The following is a 25,417-nucleotide window of genomic DNA, read 5'->3' as shown; positions in this document are numbered from 1 at the left end:
TTTGGCAAAGATATTTCTGAGCTGTATGTGATATATTTCCCTGAATATCGTTGTTACGGAGAGCATATTACGGCTGTGGGTAACAAATATGACAAATCGGATGAACAGTATATATGGGAGCTATAGCTATATCTGAACCGATCTTCACCAAATTTGACATACTAGCTTCTAGACTCAATTCGGTCGTAAGTGCCAAATTTGGGCAAATATTAGACGTTTGGTGCACAATCAAAAGTAAATCGGATGAAGTTATATATGGGAGCTATATCCAAATCTGAACCAATCTCGATAAAATTTAGCAAATGTATTTCTGAGCTGTATTTGATATATTTCCCCAAATATTGCTTTTGCAGAGTGCATATTATGGCTGCGGAGGACAAAAATAACAAATCGGGTGAACAATATATACGGGAGTTATATCTGAACCGATTTTGATCAAATTTGGCATACTTATTTTCAGGTCCAATCTGATCGTACGTGCAAAATCCAATACTATTCGGACTGATATTACACGTTTGGTGCACAATAAAAGCCAAATCGGACGAAGATATATATAGGAGCTATATCTGAATTTTGACCGATTATCTCCAATTTCAATAGGGTTTATCCTTGGGCCAAACAAATGATTTTTGCAAAATTTCATCTGGATGGGACAATAAATGCGAACTGTACTTTGTTTACAAAAATACATGGACGGACGGACGGACATGCATAAATCGACTCAGAATGTGATTCTATGCAGATCATCAAAAGGAACTATGGGTCTATCTTGTTTCCTTTTGCCTGTTACAAACAAATGTACAAAGACATAATACCCTGACCACCTTGTGGTGTGGGGTATAAAAATGAGCTCGGGGGTGCAAGATCAGAAAGAAAATAGACTCAAAAGAGCTAAAGAGTTGCTTCGCTTGGCCCAAAAGTGGTGAACTGCCGAATTTGGTTTTCTCCGGTGAGAAAACAATCGTTGTCCAGCAGTTTGTAAACAAACAAAATGATCGTATTTACTTGCCAAAGAGGTCAGCTGAAAATGCGCACCTTCGGTTGGCCACCAGAACTCAAGCGCCGGCCATGGTGATGGTGCGGGTCGCCATAACAGTCGATGGTCGCTCTCCGCTCGTATTAATCGACCGTGGCATCAGAATAAAGGCCGAATATTATCGCAAAAATATTCTGGACGGTGTGTGTATTAAAGCCTTGGGCACGCAAACATTTTGTCCGCAGACCTTGAACATTCCAACAGGACTCAGCACCATCGCACACAGCACGCGCCACCCAAGAATGCTTACAAAAAGAGGTTCCTCCAATACCAATCCGTTGGACTATTGTGTCTGTAGTATTCTGGAGAGCAAGGTTGGCACTAAAAAATACCAAAGTGTCGATCACCTCCAACAAGCGCTTCGCCGGGAATGGGCCAAAATAGCGCAGAGCAACATTCAGGCAGCGTGTGACGATTTCATTGGCCGTTTGAAGACCATAGATCGTGCCAAAGGTGACCAGTTCGAACAAATTTAAACTTATTCTAAAATTTGATGCTACTTCCGACATTTTTTTCTTTCATTCAATAAAATAAAAAAATGTAAAACTTATGTCGTTTGACGTTGTTGCAGATTTTTTTTTATTTCACCCTGTACAAAAAAAAAAATTACTTTTACTTTACCAAGTAATGAGTAACAACGCCGCAGGGGTCACACCTCCGAATGCATAAGGTCATTGGCTGAAATCCCCGCGTCAGTAAACAAACAAAAAACAAGAAAACACGAAGAGAAGTTAAATAACAATTCACGTTCGGTACAGTGGCTGAGTGCCAATCAGAAGATCACATGTTTAGCCCTTCGGTGTCAATCAGATGATCTCATGTTTAACCACTCCAAAAATTCAAGTGTGGATAATTTAAACTTATTTATTTGCTCTTGGGGACAGTGGGGGTAAATACTTCCTGCCAAATGTCGATGATAAGATAAGGAGTTTGTTTGGCAGCTTTTTTTGTCAAAATGCAATTTTCTATAAAACCATTTATAACTCCTTTTGAGTAAAGACAACCAAACAACATGAGTAACCAGATATATTCCCTAAAAAGTTATAGCTCATCATACAATCAGACTAAAAACAAAAACAAGGTAACAGCAAGAGCAAACAACAATAACAATACATACAATCAAAACGTTCGCATTTAGAGTGCACTCAACAGAAATCAGTTATTGTGGTATTCGTCGTTGTTCGGTGTCATTCATAAAAGTGCTTTTGGTTCGAACGGATACGGTTACTTACAAGCAAGCTAACCAAAGTTATCATTTTCGCTGCGACCGTCGTTTGTCGTCTTCGTTGTTATTATATTTTTTTATCTCATTGTTTTTATTTTTTCGTGTTTACTACCACCAAAAAAAAAACACAAAAAAAGCCCTTTACCACCTCCCCCTCAAACAACAATAATACCGACAAAATACATAGAGAGGTACCTACAACATAGTGTAGCTTGCTATTGCCGGAGCTGAAACAAACAGACAAGCAGCAACTAAAACAACAGCAACAACAACAAACACACACAAAAGCCTACCTAAGAAGATAACCGAAACCAAATGTTCAAACTGCTGTGGCGCTGAACCAAACTTTTTGTTGGTGGCTGGATGGCTTAAACGGACTGACTGACATATAGTCTACACTACTTTATAAAGAGTTTATTGTTGTTATTTTGTTACCGTGTTCTTCTCGCATGCTGTTTGTCGGAATAGTTAGTTAGTTAGCTGGCTGCTTGGCTGGCTGTTTGTTTGACTGGTTGCCTGCCTGCCTGCCTGCCTGCCTGGAAGTTGTATTGTTTGACAACAAAACCAAAGTGGTACAAAAAAGTTTCTTTCAAATCACAAAAAGCTAAACAAAAACAAAACCAACAGCAACAAATCTAAGGCAACACACATCCAACAATAATAACAATAACAACAACAACATAAAGTGTGAGGAGGATTTGAGTGAGATTTTGTTGCGGCCTCTGCCACCACGGCTGTTGATGTTGCTTGCCGAAGTTTGTGTTGTAGTTGTTGTCTCGAGGAGAGACCTCCAAGCTACGACAAACAAAACAAACAATAAAACATAAAAAAGACAATAATAACAACAACAACAACACCAGCAAAAGCTACGAAATTGCATGAAATGAACTTTAGACTCCTCCAATGTCTGTCTGAACACGATCGACCGAGAGACCAAAACCAAGTTCTTTATTACAATTTCGGAAACGAAAACATTAGTGTTTAATGGCAATTGCTAACCAATGGTTGGGAAAACCGAACCGAACCGAAAGATAGACTGACAGACTCTTAGCCAGCCATCAGAATGGTAAGCAACAAATGAAACGATTTGAAAAGAAACTGCCCCGAGATCCACGAGACCAACCATCATAACCGGAGCATTTGTTATGATCGATCACTTGATCGGTTGAAAGAATACTACAAAAATAACAATAACATTAACAATTACACCAGCAATAAAAGAAAATAAACGGAGCGGAACTGAATGGATCGTATCGACTGACCGAAAAAAAACGATATTCTTCATAACCGAACAAAACAAACAGACAAGTATTGAAAAAAAGTGATTTCAAAAAGTTTTGAAATCCTACCTACTGTTGTGAAGTTTAAATCAAATGTTAACATTCTAAATTTAATTAGTGTAACAAACAACTCCACCACCAACAACCACAACAACAATCAATCAATTATCGCCAAACACAAAAAAGTGACACAAGTCTCAAGTTAGGCGAAGTGAAGTGTGAAAAGTGATAAATTAGCGATAAAAAATAAGGCTTTTACTTTTTCCTGATTATTTCTGGACAAGTTTGTAGTCAATGTCCGGCAATTGGAGTTCGTGCTAAAGGAAAGTCCAAACATTATTATTAGTGTTATTATAATAATAATCATAAGAAACAAAAACGAAAGGTGGTCTGGTGGTGCATCCATCTAAGCGCCGTTAAATACAAAACAAACAAACAAACAAACTGCCAAACTAACCTCTCTCTTAGTGTGTCTCACTCTCTCTCTCTCTCTCTCTCTCTCTCTCTTTGACTCGTTGTCGCGGCGGTTACTTGAAACTTTCAATATTTTTGTAACGTTTGACTGCTACCGTTTATTATAACTGTCTGCCAGCCTGAGATTATTATGAGCAACACAATGACCGCTCATGAACCCATAAACTATCTGGACAGCATCCTTAACGAAGAGGAGAAACGTTGCGAGTACAGTCATCAATGGCGGAATTTCACCATATCACGTTCAGGTCGTTTCAAATCGAAAAACAAACATCGCAATGTTGTCGATGGCAAAATGTTTGATCGCAGCACTGGCTCATCATCATCCACATCGTCGTCGTCGTCGTCGTCATCGCCATCCATTAACAACAGCTCACAGCAATCATCAGCATCAGCCGGTGCTTCAATGACATCCTCATTTGATAAGGATAAAAAGGTAAGTTAAGTTTGAAAGGAAACGTTTGATGTGTTGTTTCAAAATTTAGGAAGATAAATGCAAAAATGAAGGTAATAATAAAAACTCCAGAATTGCCAGCTGTAGTTTTTAATTTTAAAATATACAAAAATGTTAAAAATTGTTCACTTAGAAATACACACATTTAGAACAGGGTTAAACAAGATACCATGGGGTAGTTTAAATTCTTCAGATACTCTGGACAAAAGTAAAGGACGTTGTGCAAAAATAAAGGACGTTGTGCAAAGTAACCAGTAAGGAAAGGTGAAAAGTCGGGCAGGGCCGACTATAACATACCCTACACCACTATGCGTATTTATTAGAGCTTCCGTAGCAAAAAAAATATATTAGGATATTATGTGAAGTAGATCATACAAACTATGAAATAAATGAACTAAACCATATTTATGGGAGCTATTACTATTTCTGAACCGATTTTCTCCAAATTTGATGTACAGGGTGAGATAAAAAAACTGCAACTAAGTCAAACGCCCTAATTTTTACTTTTTTTTTCAATTTTATTGTATGAAAGCAAACCATATCGGAAATAGCATTAAATTTTAGAATAAGTTTAGATTTGTTCGAATTGGTCACCTTTGGCACGAATTAAGGCCTTCAAACGGCCAATGAAACCGTCACACAATGCCCGAATGTTGCTCTGCGGTATTTTGGCCCATTACCGGCGAAACGCTTGCCTGAGGTGATCGACACTTTTGGAATTTTTTAGTGCCAACCTTGCTGTCCAAAATACACAATAGTCTAACGGATTGGTATCCGGAGATTTTGGTGGCCATTGTGCGCTGGAAATGAAGCGAGGAACCTCATTTTGTAAATATTCTTGGGTGGCGCGTGCTGACTGCGATAGTGCGGAGAGAGACCATTGGCTGTTATGGCGTCCCACACTATCACCATGGCCGGCGCTTGAGTTCTGGTGGCCAACCGAAGGTGCACAGTTTTAGCTGACCTCTTTGGCATATAAACGCGATCATTTTGTTTGTTTACAAACTGCTGGACAACGAATGTTTTCTCATCGGAGAAAACCAAATTCTGCAGTTCACCACTTTCGCCAAGCGAAGTAACTCTTTAGCTCTTTTGAGTCTATTTTCTATCTGTTGCGGTGTAAGTTCTTGCACTTTTTGGAATTTCAATGGCTTTACCCCGAGCTCATTTTTCAATATTTGCCGAATGGAATATTGCGATATGCTGAACACTTCACAAGCCATTTTTCGGCCACTGCGACGCGGATTTCCATTAAATCGCTTCTTTACTTTTCGAACAATTTCTGCTGATGTTGCTGTTTTCTTCCGTCCACTTCCTTGACAACGGGCTACGCTACCAGTATCACGGTAACGAGCGATGGTATGAGACACAAATGATGTATTCACATTTAAATGCTGGAGTGCTCAAACGGTGGAGTGCACTTGAGGTTTTCCAGCCAAATATAAAGAAATTACACTATATGACTTCCATCACGAAATAAAAAAAAATTCTCACCAAAATGCTGTTGTACGCTTGTAAAAAATATAATGACCTGTCTCCGGAATAATTTTAACAGCGGTCGGACGAGTGGCTTAGAAATGACAACAGCCTGAAGTTGATTGCAGTTTTTTCATCTCACCCTGTACTTGCTTCTAGAATGTATTCGGTCGGATGTGTCAAAACTCAGGTCATTTGGACTGATTTTGGCCATAAATCGACTCAGAAAGTGATTCTAGTAACTATGAGTCTATCTCGCTTCCTTCAACATATTACAAAAAAATGTACAAAGACATAATACCTTGTACCGCTATGTGGTGCAGAATATAAAAACTGCCGAATTTTGTTATTAAATAATTGTGGGAGAAACCTTCAAAATATCGAAAGTCTTGAGGTATCGCTATATGGGGACTGTACCTATTAGTGGACCGGAATCGCAGATTTTTTTCCAAATAGAGAATTGACATACCGAGAAGCTCAATGGCCAAGTTTCAGCTAATTTGGTTTGAAATTGTGGCAGAAGCCTTCAAAATACCGAAAATCTGAGGCAACGTTACGTTATCAATAATAATCACTCACAATCAGCGAACCTTACTAAATCGACTTACAGGAATGACAAATTTAATATACCCTCCATTGTATAGTGGCAACTCATTTTTTTGATGTCTTGGCTCTGGAATCTTTCATAAAAAAACAGTAAAATTGAATTCATAATAAAAGTTCCCCGGCGGTACCTAGAATCATTTTTCCATTTTGATTTGGTTTTAGTTAGCAAAGACAGTGTGAGTTGGCAACTCTAAGAGCCACAATCATTAGCGAGATAGATCATTATGAAATTACCAATTTTTGAATTTATTTATTTGATCTAAATTCAAATTATCTAAAATAGCAATTATACGAGACAAATCAATTTTTGATGTCTTGTTTGATCAAGTTTTTTTGTTTTTTGATTCCAACTCTCAGTTTTTGGTTATATTTAGCATATATTCAAACTTATGTGTGTATTAATTCACATGAGAAAATGTGTGCGTTTTTATGAGAGTATATTCATACACACATATTTGCATAAATACAGTGGTGAGCGATGTAGAAGCAGAGATAACTGGAGCGAAGAAAGAGCGTTTGACTTCGGTGTAACGCGAATAGGCATTCGAAGTTAGTTCAATAAGACTTAGGAATCTACAGGGTGAGATAAAAAAACTGCAACAAAGTCAAACGCCATAATTTTTTTATTTTTTTTTAATTTTATTGAATGAAAACAAAAAATGTCGGAAATAGCATCAAATTTGAGAATAAGTTTAGATTTGTTCGAATTGGTCACATTTGGCACGAATTATGGCTTTCAAACTGCCAATGAAACCGTCACACGTTGCCCGAATGTTGTTCTGCGGTATTTTGGCCCATTCCCGGCGAAGCGCTTGCTTGAGGTGATGGACACTTTGGTATTTTTTAGTACCAACCTTGCTTTCCAAAATACTCCAGACACAATAGGCCAAACGGATTGGTTTCCGGAGATTTTGGTGGCCATTGTGCGCTGGAAATGAAGCGGAGAACCTCATTTTGTAACCATTTTTGGGTGGCGCGTGCTGAGTGCGATTGTGCTGAGTCATGTTGGAATATCCAAGGTCTGCGGCCAAAATGTTTGCGTGCCCAAGGCTTTAATACACCCTCCAGAATATTTTTGCGATAATATTCGGCATTTATTCTGTTGCCACGGTCGATTAATACGAGCGGAGAGCGACTGTCGGTTGTTATGGCGGCCTACACTATCACCATGACCGGCGCGTGAGTTCTGGTGGCCAACCGAAGGTGCACATTTTCAGCTGACCTCTTTGGCAAGTAAACACGATCATTTTGTTTGTTTACAAACTGCTGAACAACGAATGTTTTTTCATTGGAGAAAACCAAATTCGGCAGTTCACCCCTTTCGGCCAAGCGAAGCAACTCTTTAGCTCTTTTTAGTCTATTTTCTTTCTGTTGCGGTGTAAGTTCTTGCATTTTTGGAATTTTAATGGCTTTACCCCGAGCTCATTTTTCAATATTTGCCGAATGGAATATTGCGATATGTTCAGCTCACGAGCAACATTCGGACAGTGGACTTCTTGTGGTTTCATTGGCCATTTGAAGGCCATAATTCGTGCCAAATGTGACCAATTTGAACTAATCTAAACTTATTCTAAAATTTGATGCTATTTCCGACATTTTTTTTTGCATTTGACTTTGTTGCAGTTTTGTAATCTCACCCTGTATGTAAGTGTGTGACATCAAGAATTATAACAATTCTGATATGCACACACGAGAATGCACAAGGATAATAAGAGTGACAACATATATGTAAAAGCATATCGACTGATAGTAATTTTAGATTAACCATTCGATTGATTTTCCCTGACGTATTAGTGACGTATATTTGCAAATTTTTAAGTAAGTTTCAGGTGGAAAAAGCAAATATCTGTTTTTACCTGAAAATTGTCATAATATTGATTAATTGATATTAGTTTTTTACCTTTTTTTATTAGAGTATCTCCACTTAAACACAAACAAGTAAAAAAGCAGTAAGTTCGGCCGGGCCGAACGTTGAATACCCTCCACCATTTGGAACGAATTTGAAAATTTAAAATAAATAAAATCCATTGAAAATTCTGTTACAATCTTTTAAATACCTAAAATCGGAAGGCGCCGATATATGGGGGGATATACGATATTGTGGACCTATATAGACAAATGTATGTCTGGGGTTAAAGTAGTCACAAGAACTCCTTGTGTGGATTTTCAGACAATTCCGTTGAAAAATGTGGCTAAAATCATCAAAATACCGAATATCGGAGGTACCGTTATATGGGGGCTATACGATATCGTGGACCGGTATAGCCCATCTTCGAACTTGGCCTGCCTGCAGACAAAAGAGAAATCTGTACAAATTTTAGCTTCCTTTCTTAATTCGTTTAGACTGTAGCGTGATTACAACAAACGGACAGACGGACGGACAGGGCTAAATCGTCTTAGAATTTTACGCTGATCAAGAATATATATACTTTGTTGGGTCTAAAATGATTATTTCGATGAGTTACAAACGGAATGACGAACTTAATATACTCTCCATACTATGTATGGTGGGAGGTATAAAAATAACATGAGCGAGTTCCGATTATTGAGTTCTAATTGATTTAACTTAGTTTCAGAATTGACCATGTGTCGCCTATTTATACAGTATTTTTGCAAACTATTCGTACATATTTGCTAGCGACTGTAGCTTAAGATGTCGTTATGTTGTTGTTTCTGTTTTTATAGAGTTTATTTCTTTATTTGTATGATCAGTTGTGTTTTTTTGTGAGATTTGTCGGTTCGGTTGCTGTTTAGATGTGAAACAACTAAAAAGGGAGTTTTATGCAGATTTATATGGCTTCTGGTATAAACCGACAGACCAACATACCCTGATACAAATATAACAACTTTTTTTTCGTATTTCTTTTTCATATATCTTTTTTTTGATTTCGTTTCGATTGGGTTTTGTGGAATATGCACAGATGTACGTACGTACGTTCGCTCGCTCGCATGTCCGTCCAATTGATTGGCTTGTCCATAGATCCAATATGAGTGAGTCACCAATTTTTCTCGAAAAATATAAAAAGACAACACGGAGACATTATCATTATTAATAATATTATTTACATGCAAATGTCTGTCTGTCGGTCTATAAATGAATTGGCTAAGAGATTGAAATGAGTTTTTAAGCCTCATAAAAATCCACAATATTAGCACAACATTTGCAGTTTACTACTGACTTTGCTGCTGCCAGTTGATTCAAACCTAATGCGATTATCATTGTTGTGGTTGTTGCTGCTGTTTTGATCTTGAAAAGATTTTTATGTATTCCTCCCTCATTGTTGTTTCAGCATGGAAACAAATCTGTTTGTTTAGTTTGCATTGCTTTTTATTTAGTTTTTTTTTTTTTTAGATTGAGTTCATTAGAATATATGTGGAAGTGTTCGGCTTGTTTTGAGGTTATTGTTTTGATGATCCAAATAAAGCGTTTTGAATGAGCTCATTTAAGATAAGTTTAGTTTAGCTGTAGTTGTAGGAGTGTGAAAGTTTAATATATTGCAGGAACAAATGTTTATGGGTATAGTGTTGACAAATTGTTTGCGCTTCAAGTTAATTTGCATAATTTTAAAACAATCTCGTACTTATATGGGGAAGAGATTTAAAAAGTAAAATTTTCTTGAGAATTTTTGATTGAGCAGACTAGAAGCGATCGTAGGTAAAATATTCTCGCAGAAGATCAACATGGAATATTTTTAATTGAGGATTTTCGGTTAAAAAATTGGGAATAACATGCAGTGTCAGGTTATTGTTTTAAAAGGTGTCAGGAGTTGACCTTTTTAGAAGACCAATAGATCCAGTGAATGGTCTTATTATAGAAGATTTGTTTTTGATTGGTCTACTCACACGGGACCAATAGAAAACCAGTAAGGAAAGGTCAAAAGTGGGGCGGGGCTGACTATATGATAACCTACACCACTATGCGTATTTAGTTCATCTACCTTAACAAAAAAATATTTATAAGGGGGGTTTATGTAGATCATATCAACTATGAACCTTATTGGAATGCGTATCACGGCTTTAGAGTATTTGGGAAATATATCCAAACGAAACGATTTTCAACAAACTTGACGGAGGCTTTTGTACTTCTAGTACCATATAACATTACTGTATAAGTGCATGATACTACTTTAATAAAAATTATATTAAATAATACTTATTGGAGCAATATACCGGACCGAGTTTCAGCAAATGGAAAAATTCAGTTGAATACGACAAAATCTAACCAATTTTGGCTGATATTACACATATAAAATCGTGTGAAGATGTACTGGGTGAGATAAAAAACTGAAACAAAGTCAAACGCGCTTGAGTTCTGGTGGCCAACCGAAGGGGCACATTTTTAGCTAATCTCTCTGGCAAGTAAACGCGATCATTTTGTTTGTTTACAACGAATGTTTTCTCCAAAAAAAAAAATCTTTATCTCTTTTGAGTCTATTTTCTTTCTGTTGCGGTGTATGTTTTTGCACTTTTCGCAATTTCAATGGCTTTTCCCCGAGCTCATTTTTCAATATCTGCCGAATGGAATATTGTGATATGTTCAACTCACTACCCATTTTTCGGTCACTGCGACGCGGGTTTTCCAACAAGTCGCTTCTTTATTTCTCGAACCATTTCTGCTGATGTTGCTGTTTTCTTCCGTCCACTTTTCTACCAGTATCACTTTAACTTAGACACAAAGATTTATTCACATTTAAATGCTGGAGTACTCTAGCGATAGCCACTTGTGGTTTTCCAGCCAAGTATGAAGAAATACCACTATTACGCTTGAATTCCATCACGAATAACTTTATTTTCTGGAAAATTCTCACCATACTGTTTCTGTAGGCTTGTAAACAATATAATGATTATTGGCATATTTTTAAGCGATTTTTTTAGATTGCATTCTTTTATGTCAAGAGGACATTCCAAATTGACAAAATTTGTCAAAATCGGTCCAGCCATTTTTTGTATATACATATTGTATGTATATCGGTATATATATCCGATATATTTATTATCGGCATCCACGTAACTGCCTGAATTGGCCCTTTCATCTATTTGTGTTTTCGCCGGGATTAAAAATATTTGCGGTTTAATTAAAAATGATACTTTTATTTAACACAAATGTTATGGTCTATTTCACCCACTAAATATTATCCGATGACCATTAAAATTGGAAAGCTTCTGCTCAGTCCTAAGCTCTAGCCCCATGCTAACTTCCGCATCGATTCATCTAGAATTGCGACCTGTAGAGCAACTGCAAAATCAGGAAAATTGTGCGATCATTTCCAAAAGAAATAGGGTTCTATTCTGGCTCTAGCCTCACCTCTATTCTAAATTTCGTGAAGATCGGGCCATAACTGCGACCTGTAGAGTGATTACAAATGTACATCGACAGACGGACATACGGACGGACGGACATACATAGCCAAATCGACTCAGCTCTCTTTCTCCCTTTCTCTCTGAAACCAGTTCAATTAATCCCATAAAGTCTTATCAATGTTATTGCCGAACATACATTTGGATTTGATATATAAATTGGAATTAAGCAATTCAATATGAGTTTGTTGATTTTCGATTCATTTGATTAAGAAGGGCTTCGTTTACATTTATTGCTATTTATTTGCAATTTATTGCTAATTGATTGTCAAGTGAATCTTCATTAAATTAGAAAAAAAACTCGTTTTTTTATTTCTCTACGATAAGCATTCGAGTTTAATTGGTTATTCGTGTTTAGAATATTTATTCATATATAACGATTCTAAGGCGCAAATTCGATTTTATATTCACACTACTTTTTTTTACACATGAAAGAATGATAGATTGAGGTACGTATATTTGGATCGTTCATAAATCATCCAAAAACTCTTTTAATTACGAAACAATAGTAGGATATAAGAGTGATATTGTCATAGAACATCAGATAGTCGTCCTTTTAATAAAAAACAGTAAGACGGTTTCTTTAATAAAATCCAAGAAGTGACCCTTAAACAGAAGAGTAGTACACTGTTTTCACACAATATAATATAAGGCTATTCTATTCTATTCTATTCTATAGATGATCTTACTAAACTCTTTTGCTCCACTCTGTTTACTCTATATTCATCTATGATATAAATGTGAATTTTTCCACCAACTTTATGGTACTTTATAAAAGATAAGCCTTTTATTTTTCTTCACACCAATTTGTAACATTGTCATAAAAATAATATATATATATAAATATATATAAAAATAATATATGTTTTATTATGACGTCTTTGTCGGCTAAGGTATATAGGGGACAACTTTATTTCCACTAAATTAAAAAGGTATGAATTTAATTAAAACAGCTATGCTATTTACGTGTGTACGTTAGGGTGTACCAAAAAAATAAAAAAGAAAATACAAGGTGAAAAAAATGCATAAAAGTCAAAATTAAATTAAATTTTATTAAATAAAAGCAAAAAATGTCGAAAATATCGTCAAATTTTAGAATAAGTTTAGATTTTTTCGAATTGGTTGCCTTTGGCACGATTTATGACCTTCAAACGGCCAATGAAACCGTCACACGCTGCCCGAATGTTGCTCTGCGGTATTTTGGCTCATTCCCGGAGAAGCGCTTGCTTGAGGTGATAGACAATTTGGTATTTTTTAGTGCCAACCTTGCTTTTCAAAATACTCCAGACACAATAGTCCAAGGATTGATATCCGGAGATTTTGGTGGCAATTTTGCCTGGGAAATAAAGTAAACCTCATTTTGTAACCTTTCTTATGTGGCGCGTGCTGAGTCCTGTTGGAATGTCCAAGGTCTGCGGCCAAAAAGCGTGCGCGTCCCAGGCTTTAATACACCCTCCAGAATATTTTCGCGATAATATTCGGCGCTTATTCATGGTCGATTAATACAAGCAGTGAGCGACCATCGGCTGTTATGGCGGCTTACACCATCACCATGGCCGGGGCTTGAGTTCTGGTGGCCAACCGAAGGTGCACATTTTCAGCTGACCCCTTTGGCAAGTAAACACGATCATTTTGCTGGACAACGAATGGTTTCTCATCGGAAAACCAAATTCGGCAGTTCACCACTTTCGGCCAAGCGAAGCAACTCCTTAGCTCTTTTGGGTCTATTTCCTTTCTGTCGCGGTATAAGTTCTTGCACTTCTTGTACCCTCCACCTTTGAAAGGAGGGTATATTAACTTTGTCATTCCGTTTGTAACATCCTTATATATTCGTTGTAGACCTCATAAAGTATATATATTCATAATCAGCATAAAATTCTAAGTCGATTTGACGATGTCCGTCTGTCTGTCCGTCTGTCTGTTGTTGAAATCACGATACAGCCTATATTATTTGACGACGATCACCAAAATTTAGCAGATCAATTTGTATTTGGATTGTTGGTATTGAAAATGACATATATCGGTCCACGTTTTGGTATAGTCCCCATATAACGGTACCTCCTGATATTCGGTATTTTGATGATTTTTGCCCCATTTTTTTCTCGGATTGGTCTGGTATTTGTAGGTTATAAGGGGTCCTAGTTCATGTGGCGAGTCATTGTATGTATAGGTCCAAGCTTTGGTATAGCCCCATATAAAGGTAACTCCCGATATTCGCTACTTTGATTATTTTTGCCGAAATATGTCTAAAAATTTGTATTTGTGGGTCATAATGATCTCTAATGTTTCCTTTACCCTAAGGTGGAGGGTATTAAAAGTTTGGTATGGCCGAACTTAATGTTTTTTCAGAGTGCTGTTTTTGGAGTGCTCTAACTATAGCCGCTTGTGGTTTTCCAGCCAAATATAAAGAAATCACACTATCACGCTTGAATTCCATCACGAATAACTTTTATTCTGTAAAATTCTCACCAAAATGCTTTTGTACGCTTGTAAATATAATGAGCTGTCACTGGAATAATTTTAACAGCTGTCGGACGAGTGGCTTAGAAATGACTACAGTCTGAAGTTGGTTGCAATTTTTTCATCTGACCCTGTTTATTCTTTGTGGCGTCTAAAATGTATATTTTGAGGTGTTGGAAATGGAATGACACCAGACAATGGCGGAGTGTATTACAAATGATGAATAAGTCGATTCAGTTACATGAGTATACTTTTAACTGGATGTTTACTTTTTTTTCAACATAGTAACTTTGTCATATGGTACAATATTTTCCCAACATCGTTTGCTGTTTGTGTTTCAGTCCATCTTTCGAGATGCTATTCCTTTTTGCATGCTTCGTTGCATTAAATGTCTTAAAATTGCTCGTAAAAGTTTTTAATTTTAAATTGGAAACAAATTAAACCGGGATATTTTTTGTACAAAACTTGTTTTGTATTTTAATTGGCACATTGTTGTGGTGTGTGTGTGTGTACACACCGGTGCTCACCGGACACAGTGTGTTTTTATGGTGCAATTACATCTGTGATAAAAAAAAAACGCATTTGCAATATACTTTTCCACAGTTCACTCAAATCCTTTTAATGAAGTAATAAAGTTGGTGCGACACTCTTATCGGCAGCTAGGGTACGTTACCTTTTCAGAATCTGTTTTTCTTTCTTTCTGACTAAAGTACTTTGTATTTTTTTTTTGATACAAACTTATTTGTTAATTAAATTTTATTACAAGCCATAAAAATTATTATTCTCAATAAATGTTATAATATTTTTTTGCTGAGATTAAATGTGTTAAAAAATTTCTTTTGTTTAAGCGCAAGAAGTGTCAGATTTTAGGACTAATGAAAAAACATAACAAAATTTCTGTTTACTGTCTTATAAAGACATTCATCAACCGCGATGGGCAATTTATAATTGTTGTATTCATAAATTACTCTCGATTTTAATTTTGCCTTTACCGCAAAATTCGGTGATTTTAAACGCGAAATGTTCATATTAGATGTGAACAAAAGCAGGGAACATTGTTTTTATCGCTAGGCCGTATCGACTACTTTATTTTTGTCGCTAGACTCACAGGCAAATGGTCTTTTCCAGACCTGCAAAAATGTAAAAATTTTTACTACGATAACCGATTTCCCCTTTATGATATCGAAGAAAATTGCTAAACTAGTAGATTCTTGCAGGTACTGGAACGGGTCAAAAATTTGTGATCTCAAAAACCTACTGATAGGTAACAATCGACCATATTCTGTTTGGCGTCGCCGTCAATTTTGAGATGATATCACATGTTGTCGACGTTGACACTAAGTTGATATTTCGAAACGGTGTCGACTAATTACCGATATTTTGAATCTGTCATCTCTAATATTTGCGACAGCTGATTTACTTTGTTTACAATTTTTGTTGAAAAACTGTGTTTTGTTTCTGAATGTAATTTTGAATCGAATGCTAAAGAATAAAAAAGCAGTAAGTTTGGAACGAATTTGGCAATTTTCAAAACAATAAAATCCGTTAAAAATTCTGTTAAAATCTTAAAAACACCAAATGTAGCAGTTATATTAGGTTCTATATGAAGACATGGACCTGTATAGGTAACTTTTATCATAAGCCATATTCAAATATTCAAATGCGAAACTTAAAAAAAAAAATCATCAAAATACCGATATCGGGAGGTATCGTTATATGCAGGCTAAACGAAGACGTGGAGTTGCACAGACAATATTCTGTCATAGGCTGTAGCATCCATTTCGAACTTCAAATACCAAATTTTGAAACAATTCCGGTTAATAATGTCGCTAAAATCATCAAAATACCGAATATTGGGAGGTACCATCATATGGGGACTACATATAATATACATTTAATTAAAATTTTATCAATCGTTCGGAAGCTAGAGTGATTTCCACAGCCGGATAGGCGGACGTCGCTAAATCGACATAGAATTTTATGCTGATCAAGAATATATATATTTTGTGAGGTCAAAAATGTATATTTCGAGGTGTTACAAACTGAATGACAAACTTAATATACCCTCTATACTATGGTGGAGGGTATAATAAAAGAAATTCGATAAGGACAAGAAGACTTGTGGTGCAGAAATGGAACGTATTTGAATTTCCGGATGAAAAGTACGCAGCAAAATCAAGGTTATCTAAAGGTTCGAAATCTATTTACGACTGAACAAGGCTGCATTTAGGCACATATTGGAGACAGTATCATCTCATTTGGATCAACGTTTACCATCATATTGGCAGCAACGTTGCGTTTTTTTTTGCCTTGGGATTGGAAAGGATTTCAACTTGGTACTATCACAGCCAGTCGTGTTGAAGATTCTGTCTGAGACTCTGCATGTCATGGAAATTACAGTCAGCCGTTTCCAATGCTAATGCAATGCTAAATGCTCAGATTCGGGGTATAGGCTTTGACATTGCCCTCGATGAAGAGATTCCTCATGTTTTATTTGTTTCTGGAATTGGAGCAGATTAGCCACAGCTTTCTCTAAGGGACTGAATGTCAGGATATTCCGCCTCCAGTAGCCTTGATATGGAAAACAACTTGGCTTTGTTGGTAATGAATTTTTGTTGAACTTAACATTTTAGATTCCGCCAAAACTGTACGAAGAACTTTATTAAACGACCTATTTTTCTAAAACATAATTTACTTTGGTGGCTCCTTGAAATCATTTGGAACGGAACCTCTGCAAAATCCCCTTTGTAAGAGGCGTATTTTTTCCAACTCTTTAACTAATATATTAAATTGACCTGAAATTGTTGTTTTTATTTTGGAATGTTCATTTCTATTTAATTCTGGAAACCCATAACTGCAAAGTCAGAGCCAATACAAGCCCACGTTTTCCTAAATAATTCCCAAAAAAAAAACTCACAAATATTGATAAATAGTCATATTGACACCAATAATACCGATTCGATAGAAAAAAGGCGAGAATACATAAAAAGCCTTTTTCACTGGCTTAAGTCATTGGCTGGCTTCTTCGGAAAAGAACAAAGGAGCGGGGAGACATAATCGAACTAAGTCAACCTTAAAGTCCATTGTTCCTCTACGAAGAAGCCAGCCGATGAAATAAGCCAGCCAAATAAGCGATTTATGTATTCCCACCTTTAAGTCATCTTCATCTAAGTAGGCAGGTTAAGTTCGTAAATGGGCCATGTAGGTCCACGTTTTCATATAGCCTCCATATAACTGTACCTCCCATTGTTCGGTATGTTGATGATTTTAACGACATTATTCACCGAAATTGTTTCAAATTCGGTATTTAAAGTTCGAAATGGATACTACAGCCTAAGACAGAAAATAATCTGTGCAGGTCCACTTCTTCGTATAGCCCCCATATAACGGTACCTCCCTATATTCGGTATTTTGATGATTTTATCGACATTATTCTTCAGAATTGTTTCAAATTTTGTACTTGAAGATCGTAATAGATACTTCAGCCTATGACAGAAAATTGTCTGTGCAGGTCCACGTTTTCATATAGCCCCCATATAACGGTACCTCCCAATATTCGGTTTTTTTGACGATTTTAGGTTTACTATTTACCGGAGTAGTTTCAAATTATGTATTTATAGTTCGTAATGGGAACTACAGTCTGTGACAGAAGGTAGGTCCAGGTCTTCGTATAGGCCCCATAAATCAGTACCTCCCAATATTCGGTATTTTAACGATTTTAGGTTTATTATTCACCGGAGTGGTTTCAAATTACGTATTTATAGTTCGTAATGGGAACTACAGTCTGTGACAGAAGGTAGGTCCAGGTCTTCGTATAGGCTAGGTCTTCGTATAGGCCCCATAAATCAGTACCTCCCTATATTCGGTATTTTGACGATTTTAGGTACAATACTCAACGAAATTGTTTGAGATGTCCTATTTGAAGTTCGTAATGGATGCTACAGCCTGTGACAGAAAATTATCTATGCAGGTCCGATATAACGGTACCTCCCTATATACGGTATTTTGATGATTTTAGCTACATTATTAACAGTTTATTGCAAGTTTCGAATTTGAATATAGTATAGTAATGGCTTATGACAAGCAAAGCCTACGTAGGTCCACGTCGTATAGACCCAACATAACGGCTATATTCGGTATTTTTAAAATTTTAACACAATTTTTAACGGATTTTTTTTTTTTTGAAATTGCCAAATTTCTTTCCAAATGGTGGAGGGTATTCAAATTTCGGCCCGGCCGAACTTACTGCTTTTTTACTTGTTTTTACATGAAACCGATTTTTATCTGTAATGAAAAATGTTAGAGATTCCCATCACTATTAGAAATTTTATGTAATGATTTTCAAATCTTAAACGTTGCAGCATTTCCTAGGATAAAATAATTTAAAAAACAAAAATAAATTACAGCGTTTCCCACAGTATTTCCGGAAGTCTCAAGATCATACAAATGTGGGTATATATGTTTGTGTGTTTATTTTTTTTCACGCAACGTATATGGTTTGGTCGTGTGTGTCATACTTATATATCGATAAGAATACAAAATTAACATTGTTTTTAATGCTGTTGTTTTTTATTTTTTTTTTTTTTTTTGAACAAATAACGACAACGTGATATTGAACTTAAATGTTCTTTTTCCCATTGTTCGCGCAAAACAGCATTTCGGTTATAAAAGTACCGAAACGAAGAACAACAAAATACACATTATGATATTGTTACTGATAAGTGATTTCGAAATGGAAAAGAACGACAGACAGATAAATTGAAAATGGTACTATAAAATAAAAAAAAGATCCGAGAAAAGGAAATGCAATTAAGTGATATCAGAATATCAGTCAAACGTCGAAAACTAGCACACACACGCAAATATTGATATTTAGAGAGAAGGGGAGAGGAGAATGATCATTAAAAAGTAGAAAGGCAAAATAGAATTTAACATTTGAATGTTATTCCATAGGAAAACATGGACCCGGACTCGGGGCCAATATTCAAAATCATGGTATAAGAATATGAACTGCAAGTGTACAACAAGTGTATAACAATTCGAAAGTGGTAATACATAAAAGTCCCTTTGACTGGCTCATGCCATCTGCTGGCTTCTTCGGAAAAGAATATGGAAACGTAGGGTCAAAATCGAACTCAGTAAACTTAAAACACCTTTTTATACCCTCCACCACAGTATGGAGAGTATATTAAGTTTGTCATTCCGTTTGTAACACCTCGTAATATAGATTTTAGACCCACTAAGTATATATATTCTTGATCAGCATAAAATTCTATATCGATTTAGCGATGTCCGTCCGTCCGTCTGTGGAAATCACTCTAGCTTCCGAACGAAATGAAGTAGATTGATAAAATCTTACTCAAATGTATATTATGTCTGCAGGCATTGAAAATGTGCCATGTAGGTCCACGTTTTGGTATAGCCCCCATATTACGGTACCTCCCGATATTATTTATTTTGATGATTTTAGCGACATTATTCATCGGAATAGTTTCCAATTTGGTATTTGAAGTTCGTAATGGATACTACAGCCTAAGACAGAAAATTATCTGTACAGGTTCACGTCTTCGTGTAGTCCACATATCAAGATATTCGGTATTTTGATGATTTTAGCTACATTTTTCACCGATTTTTTTAAGTTTCGCATTTAAATATTGTAATGGCTTATGAAAAAAGTTACCTATGCACAGAATTTTAATTTTAACGGATTTTATTATTATTATTATTTTTTTTTTTTTGAGAATTGCCCAATTCATTCCAAATTTTGGAGGGTATTCAAAGTTCCGCCCGGCAGAACATAAAGCGTTTTTACTTGTTTCCTCTAGGAAGAAGTCAACCAGTCAAGAAAGCGTTGAATGTATTCTCACAATAACTCTTAAAGAGTTAGCACTTGATGGCGCCAAGGAGGATACATCAAAAATTTCAGGGCATTATCACAGTTATATTTTTATACCCTCCACCATACTATGTCATTTCGTTTGTAACTCCTCGAAATACTCATTTAGCCATGTCCGTCTGTCTGTTGTAATCACGAACAAATTGAGACAGAAGGCTAAAATTTTGCACACATGTATATTTTGCCAGCAGGTTAAGTTCGTAAATGGGTCATGTAGGTCCAAGTTATCATATAGCCCCCATATAACGGTACCTCCCGATATTCGGTATTTTGATGATTTTAGCGACATTATTCACCGGAATTGTTTCAAATTTGGCATTTGAAGTTCGAAATGGATACTACAGCCTAAGACAGAAAATTATCTGTGCAGGTTCACGTCTTCGCAAAGCCCCCATATAACGGTACCCCCCGATATTCGGTGTTTTTATGATTTTAGCCACATTATTTACCGGAATTGTTTCAAATTTGGTATTTAAAGTTCGTAATGGATACTACAAGTCAAAAAATGAGCCATGTAGGTTCACGTCTTCATATAGGCCCCATATAACGGACCCCCCCGTTATTCGATATTTTGATGATTTCAGCGACATTATTTAACGGGATCGTTCCAAATTTGGTATTTGAAGTTCGTAATAGATACTGCAGCATAAAACAGAAAATGGGCCATGTAGGTCCACGTCTTCGTATAGCCCCCACATACCGTACCCCCGATATTCGGTATTTTGATGATTTTAGCGACATTATTTACCGGGATTGTTTCAAATTTCGCATGTGAAGTTCGTAATAGATAATTCAGCCCATGCCAGAAAATTGTCTGTGCAGGTCCACGTCTTCGTATAGCCCCCATATAACGGTACCTCCTATATTCGGTATTTTGATGATTTTAGCTACATTATAAACAGATTTTTATGACATTCGGTATTTTTAAGATTTTAACAGAATTTTTAACGGATTTTATTTTTTTTTGGAAATTGCCAATTTTGTACCATATGGTGGAGGATATTAAAAGTTCGGCTCGGCCGAACTTACAGCTTTTTTACTTGTTTTGTGTGTCTTCCATACGAAAAGAAGCGATTGATTACACTTATTTAAGAATTGAACACATACTTTACCTGAGAATTATAAAACACTGTAATACGTGCGTTGACTGACTGACTGAAAAAGTACAAAAGAGCGTTGGTCCATAATCGAACTAAGTTAACTTAAGACCCCTTTGTTCCTATGTTCCAGTCAAAAAAGCGTTTTGTGTATTCTTACCTTAAAGTCTATGAAAGCGAAGTTTGGAAAAAGAAACAATAACAAGTAAAATAGCAGCTAAGTTCAGCCGAACCGAAATATTAATACCCTCCACCATTTCGAAAAAAAATTGAAAAATTTAAAAAATAAAATCCGAAAATTAAAATGAAACCGTTATATGGGGACTATACGAAGACGTGGACCTGAAATACGAAAATTTTGTCATAGGCTGTAGTGCCCATTACGAACTTCAAATACGAAATAATGTCGCAAAAATCATGAAAATACGGAGCATCGGGAGGTACCGTCATATACGAAGATGTGGACATGCATACGATTTTTTTGCCATAAGTTGAAGTACCCATTAAGATCTTACAATACGAAATATTGAAATGATTTCGATGACTTATGTTCCTGAAATCGTCAAAATACCGACTATCGGAAGGTACCATTATGTGAGGGCTATAGGAAAACGTGGACCTTCTTATAAAAATGATTGTCATAGGCAGTAGTACCCGTTACGAACTTCAAATACGAAATTTTAAGTAATTCCGGTAAATAATGTCGCTAAAATTATGAACTTACCGAATATCGGGGGGTGGCTATATGAAAACGTAGACCGACTATTTACAAACTTAACCTGCCTACTGGCAAACTATGCATGTATGCAAAATTTTAGCCTTCTATCTCAATTCGTTCGAAAGATAGCGTGATTACAAAAGACAGACAGACGGACATTGCAAGATCGTCTTAGAATTTTACGCTGATCCAGAATAAAATTTGTAGGGTCTATAATGCATATTTCGAGGAGTTACAAACGGAATGACAAAGTTAATATACCCTCCATAGAATGGTGAAGGGTATAAAAATAAGATGAGATGGAAAAACTGCAACCAACTTCAGACTGCTGTCATTTCTAAGCCACTCGTTCCAATGACAGCTCATTATATTGTTTAAAAACGTACAAAAGCATTTTGGTGAGAATTTTCCAGAAAAAAAGTTATTCGTGATGGAATTCAAGCGTGATAGTGTGATTTCTTTATATTCGGCTGGAAAAACTCACTTAGAGCACTTCAGCATTTAAATGTGATCAAATCTTTTGTGTCTCGTACCATCGTTCGTTTGCGTGATACTGGTAGCGTAGCCAGACGTCAAGGATGTGGACGGAAGAAAACAGTAACATTTACAGAAATGGTTCGAAAAGTAAAGAAGCGACTTCATCGAAACCCGCGTCGCAGTGGCCGAAAAATGGCTCGTGAGCTGAACATATCGCAATATTCCATTGAAAAATGAGCTCGGGTAAAGCCATTGAAATTTCAAAAAGTGCAAGAACTTACACCGCAACAGAAAGAAAATAGACTCAAAAGAGCTAAAGAGTTGCTTGGCTTGGCCGAAAGTGGTGAACTGCCGAATTTGGTTTTTGTTTGTAAACAAACAAAATGATAGTGTTTTCTTGCCAAAGAGGTCAGCTGAAAATGTACACCTTCGGTTGGCCTTCAGAACTCAAGCGCCGGCCATGGTGATGGTGTGGGCCGCCATAACAGCCGATGGTCGCTCTCCGCTCGTATTAATCGACCGTGGCATCAGAATAAATGTCGAATATTATCGCGAAAATAATCTGGAGGATGTATTAAAGCCTTGGGCACGCAAACCTTTTAGCCGCAGTCCTTGGACATTCCAACAGGACTCAGCACCAATGGCCACCATAATCTCTGGATACCAATCCGTTGGACTATTGTGTCTGAGGTATTTTGGAAAGCAAGGTTGGCACTAAAAAATACCAAGGTGGAAGACTTAGGCCCAGCCCTAAGCTCTAGTCCCATGCTAACTTCTGCGTCGATTGGTCTATAATTGCGACCTGTGGAAGAACTGCAAAATCAGGAAATTTATCAGTTTTTGGTCCATTTCAAAATATTATGCGATCATCTCCAAAAGAAAATAGGCTTCTATTCTGCCCAAGCCCCACCTCCATTCTAAATTTCGTGAAGATTGACCTGTTTTTAACATGGATCGACGGGCATATCTAGATCGACTCAGCTCGGCGAGATAGGAAGATCCATATATACTTTCCTATTTGGGAAACCAACATTTCGAGGTGTAACATAATTGTTTTCCAATCAAACTTATAATACCCCCAAAACATAGTGTTGTAGGGTATAAAAATATCAATATAGGTCTACCTTTTTATACAACCCTTATATAATGATACCTTGATTTAAGTTATTATTTCTCCTACATTACGCTTTAGATTTGTAAGATTACAAATTCAACCTTGAATTGAAGAACTTGAGAGAATGACAAACACCACACTTATGAATCATGCTAACATTATCCCACCCTTCAAATTTCCGACTGACACTTATTCTTGTTACAAATAGAATATAATTTATTGAATTCATTACCCAATTGGAGATATTCAACTTTAAATCTCTAACGAGAACTTCATCATCGACGACGCAAACAATAGAACGAGTCATCTACCCATCCGCACTACCTACACTACTTTTGCAAGGAATTAAATAAGTTGTATAATTTATTGATTTACGATTTAACAACAACAACAACAATAACCAAAGAATAACAAACATTCGTAATGCAATTTGTGGAAATAAAAGGACAAATAAATAAAAATAAAAACAATAAAGTGTTAAAGTTTAAAAATAAACTATTAACAATACAAACGTCGTTATCTATATCAGAGCACAAGCAAAACACGCTGACTTAAAGAGGCATTAAGCATTTCCAAAAAAAAAAAAAAAAAAATTGAAAAAAGTAACCAGACAAAACAACGAAAATAAAACAACGAAATTGAGCAATCATTTATCGGGATTAACTAAAAATATAAATGAATACAAAAAGTGTGACAGACGCACAAATACATTCATCGATCCATCCGTTCATCCAACCCACCATATATCGAATATCAATTCACCAAAAAATAAATATATATATGTATATGAATGGAAAAATATTAATGTGGGTCATTTTCAGTACATTTTACATATAAAAACAAGTAAGCAAAGGCTACAGTCGTGCGGGGTCGACCGTTGAATACCCTACAACACTATAATAAACGATACTGTTTATATAGGCGAGATACTCGAAAGAATTCCACAAGATATTGTGACAAATTATAAAAGAAAACCATCAGGTTTCGTTCTCTAATTTTCGAATAATAGCAACTTAAACTAATTTGCTCATTTCCAATTTATTGGTAGATGTTGCACGTAAATGGTCTTCCTAGATCTGGAAGCAATATTTCCCAAAGACCTATAATCTCTCAGAAGTGGCAAAAGATTAACATTTATTATTGGTGTTTGACTGAAACGCATCTATATGAGATACAGACATTTGACTATATTCTTCAACGAAATCAGCGTTACCAAAATAGTCAGAACTGCGTCTTTCCTGTATTTGTGAATTCTCCAAAAAGTCACTGGAATGTACATTTTCGTCTTTTTTCTACAACAGTTGGCAAACTATTTCACACATTGAATATTTTTGAATGGCCACCCAAAACTGCTTGGCTTTTGCAATGTCCGGTAAGCCCCATTCAAATGTGCGTGAGGATCGGGCGATAATTACGACCTGCTAACAATTTTGCAGTTTTTTGGTCCATTTCAACCCCTAAATATATGACGATCATCTCCAAAAAGAGTAGGCTTCTATTCTGACCCTCATCTTATCCCCATGCAAAATTTCGTAAGGATCGGGCCATAAATGCGACCTGTATATGATATCCTGATATCCTAACTACTTAGTTTTGTTAGCTGTAGAAATATCACCAAACGTTTAATTCAAAATTAAAATATACCAAAAAATATGACAAAATTAAAAAAAAATATGAGAAAATGTTACAAAATCAATATTTTCATCTTTAGAGAGATATTTTTATGCGATTTTTTTAGAAGTTTTT

General features: G+C 36.1%; 1 protein-coding gene across 1 annotated transcript in view; it reads left to right on the top strand.

The window, feature by feature from the left end:
* Positions 1-2,175: 2,175 nt before the first annotated feature.
* Positions 2,176-25,417, top strand: part of LOC101893057 (uncharacterized protein DDB_G0271670) — a 38,204-nt gene continuing 14,962 nt past the window's right edge. The window contains exon 1 of the mRNA XM_059126558.1: positions 2,176-4,451. Coding sequence (XP_058982541.1) covers positions 4,146-4,451 — 306 coding nt within the window. The 5' untranslated portion in view covers positions 2,176-4,145. The remainder of the gene's footprint in view (positions 4,452-25,417) is intronic.

This window comes from Musca domestica, unplaced genomic scaffold (assembly GCF_030504385.1).
Source record: "Musca domestica strain aabys unplaced genomic scaffold, Musca_domestica.polishedcontigs.V.1.1 4, whole genome shotgun sequence".
Lineage (NCBI taxonomy): Eukaryota > Metazoa > Arthropoda > Insecta > Diptera > Muscidae > Musca > Musca domestica.
The sequence above is the reverse complement of the archived record's forward strand: the minus strand, read 5'-3'. Positions and strand labels throughout refer to the sequence as shown.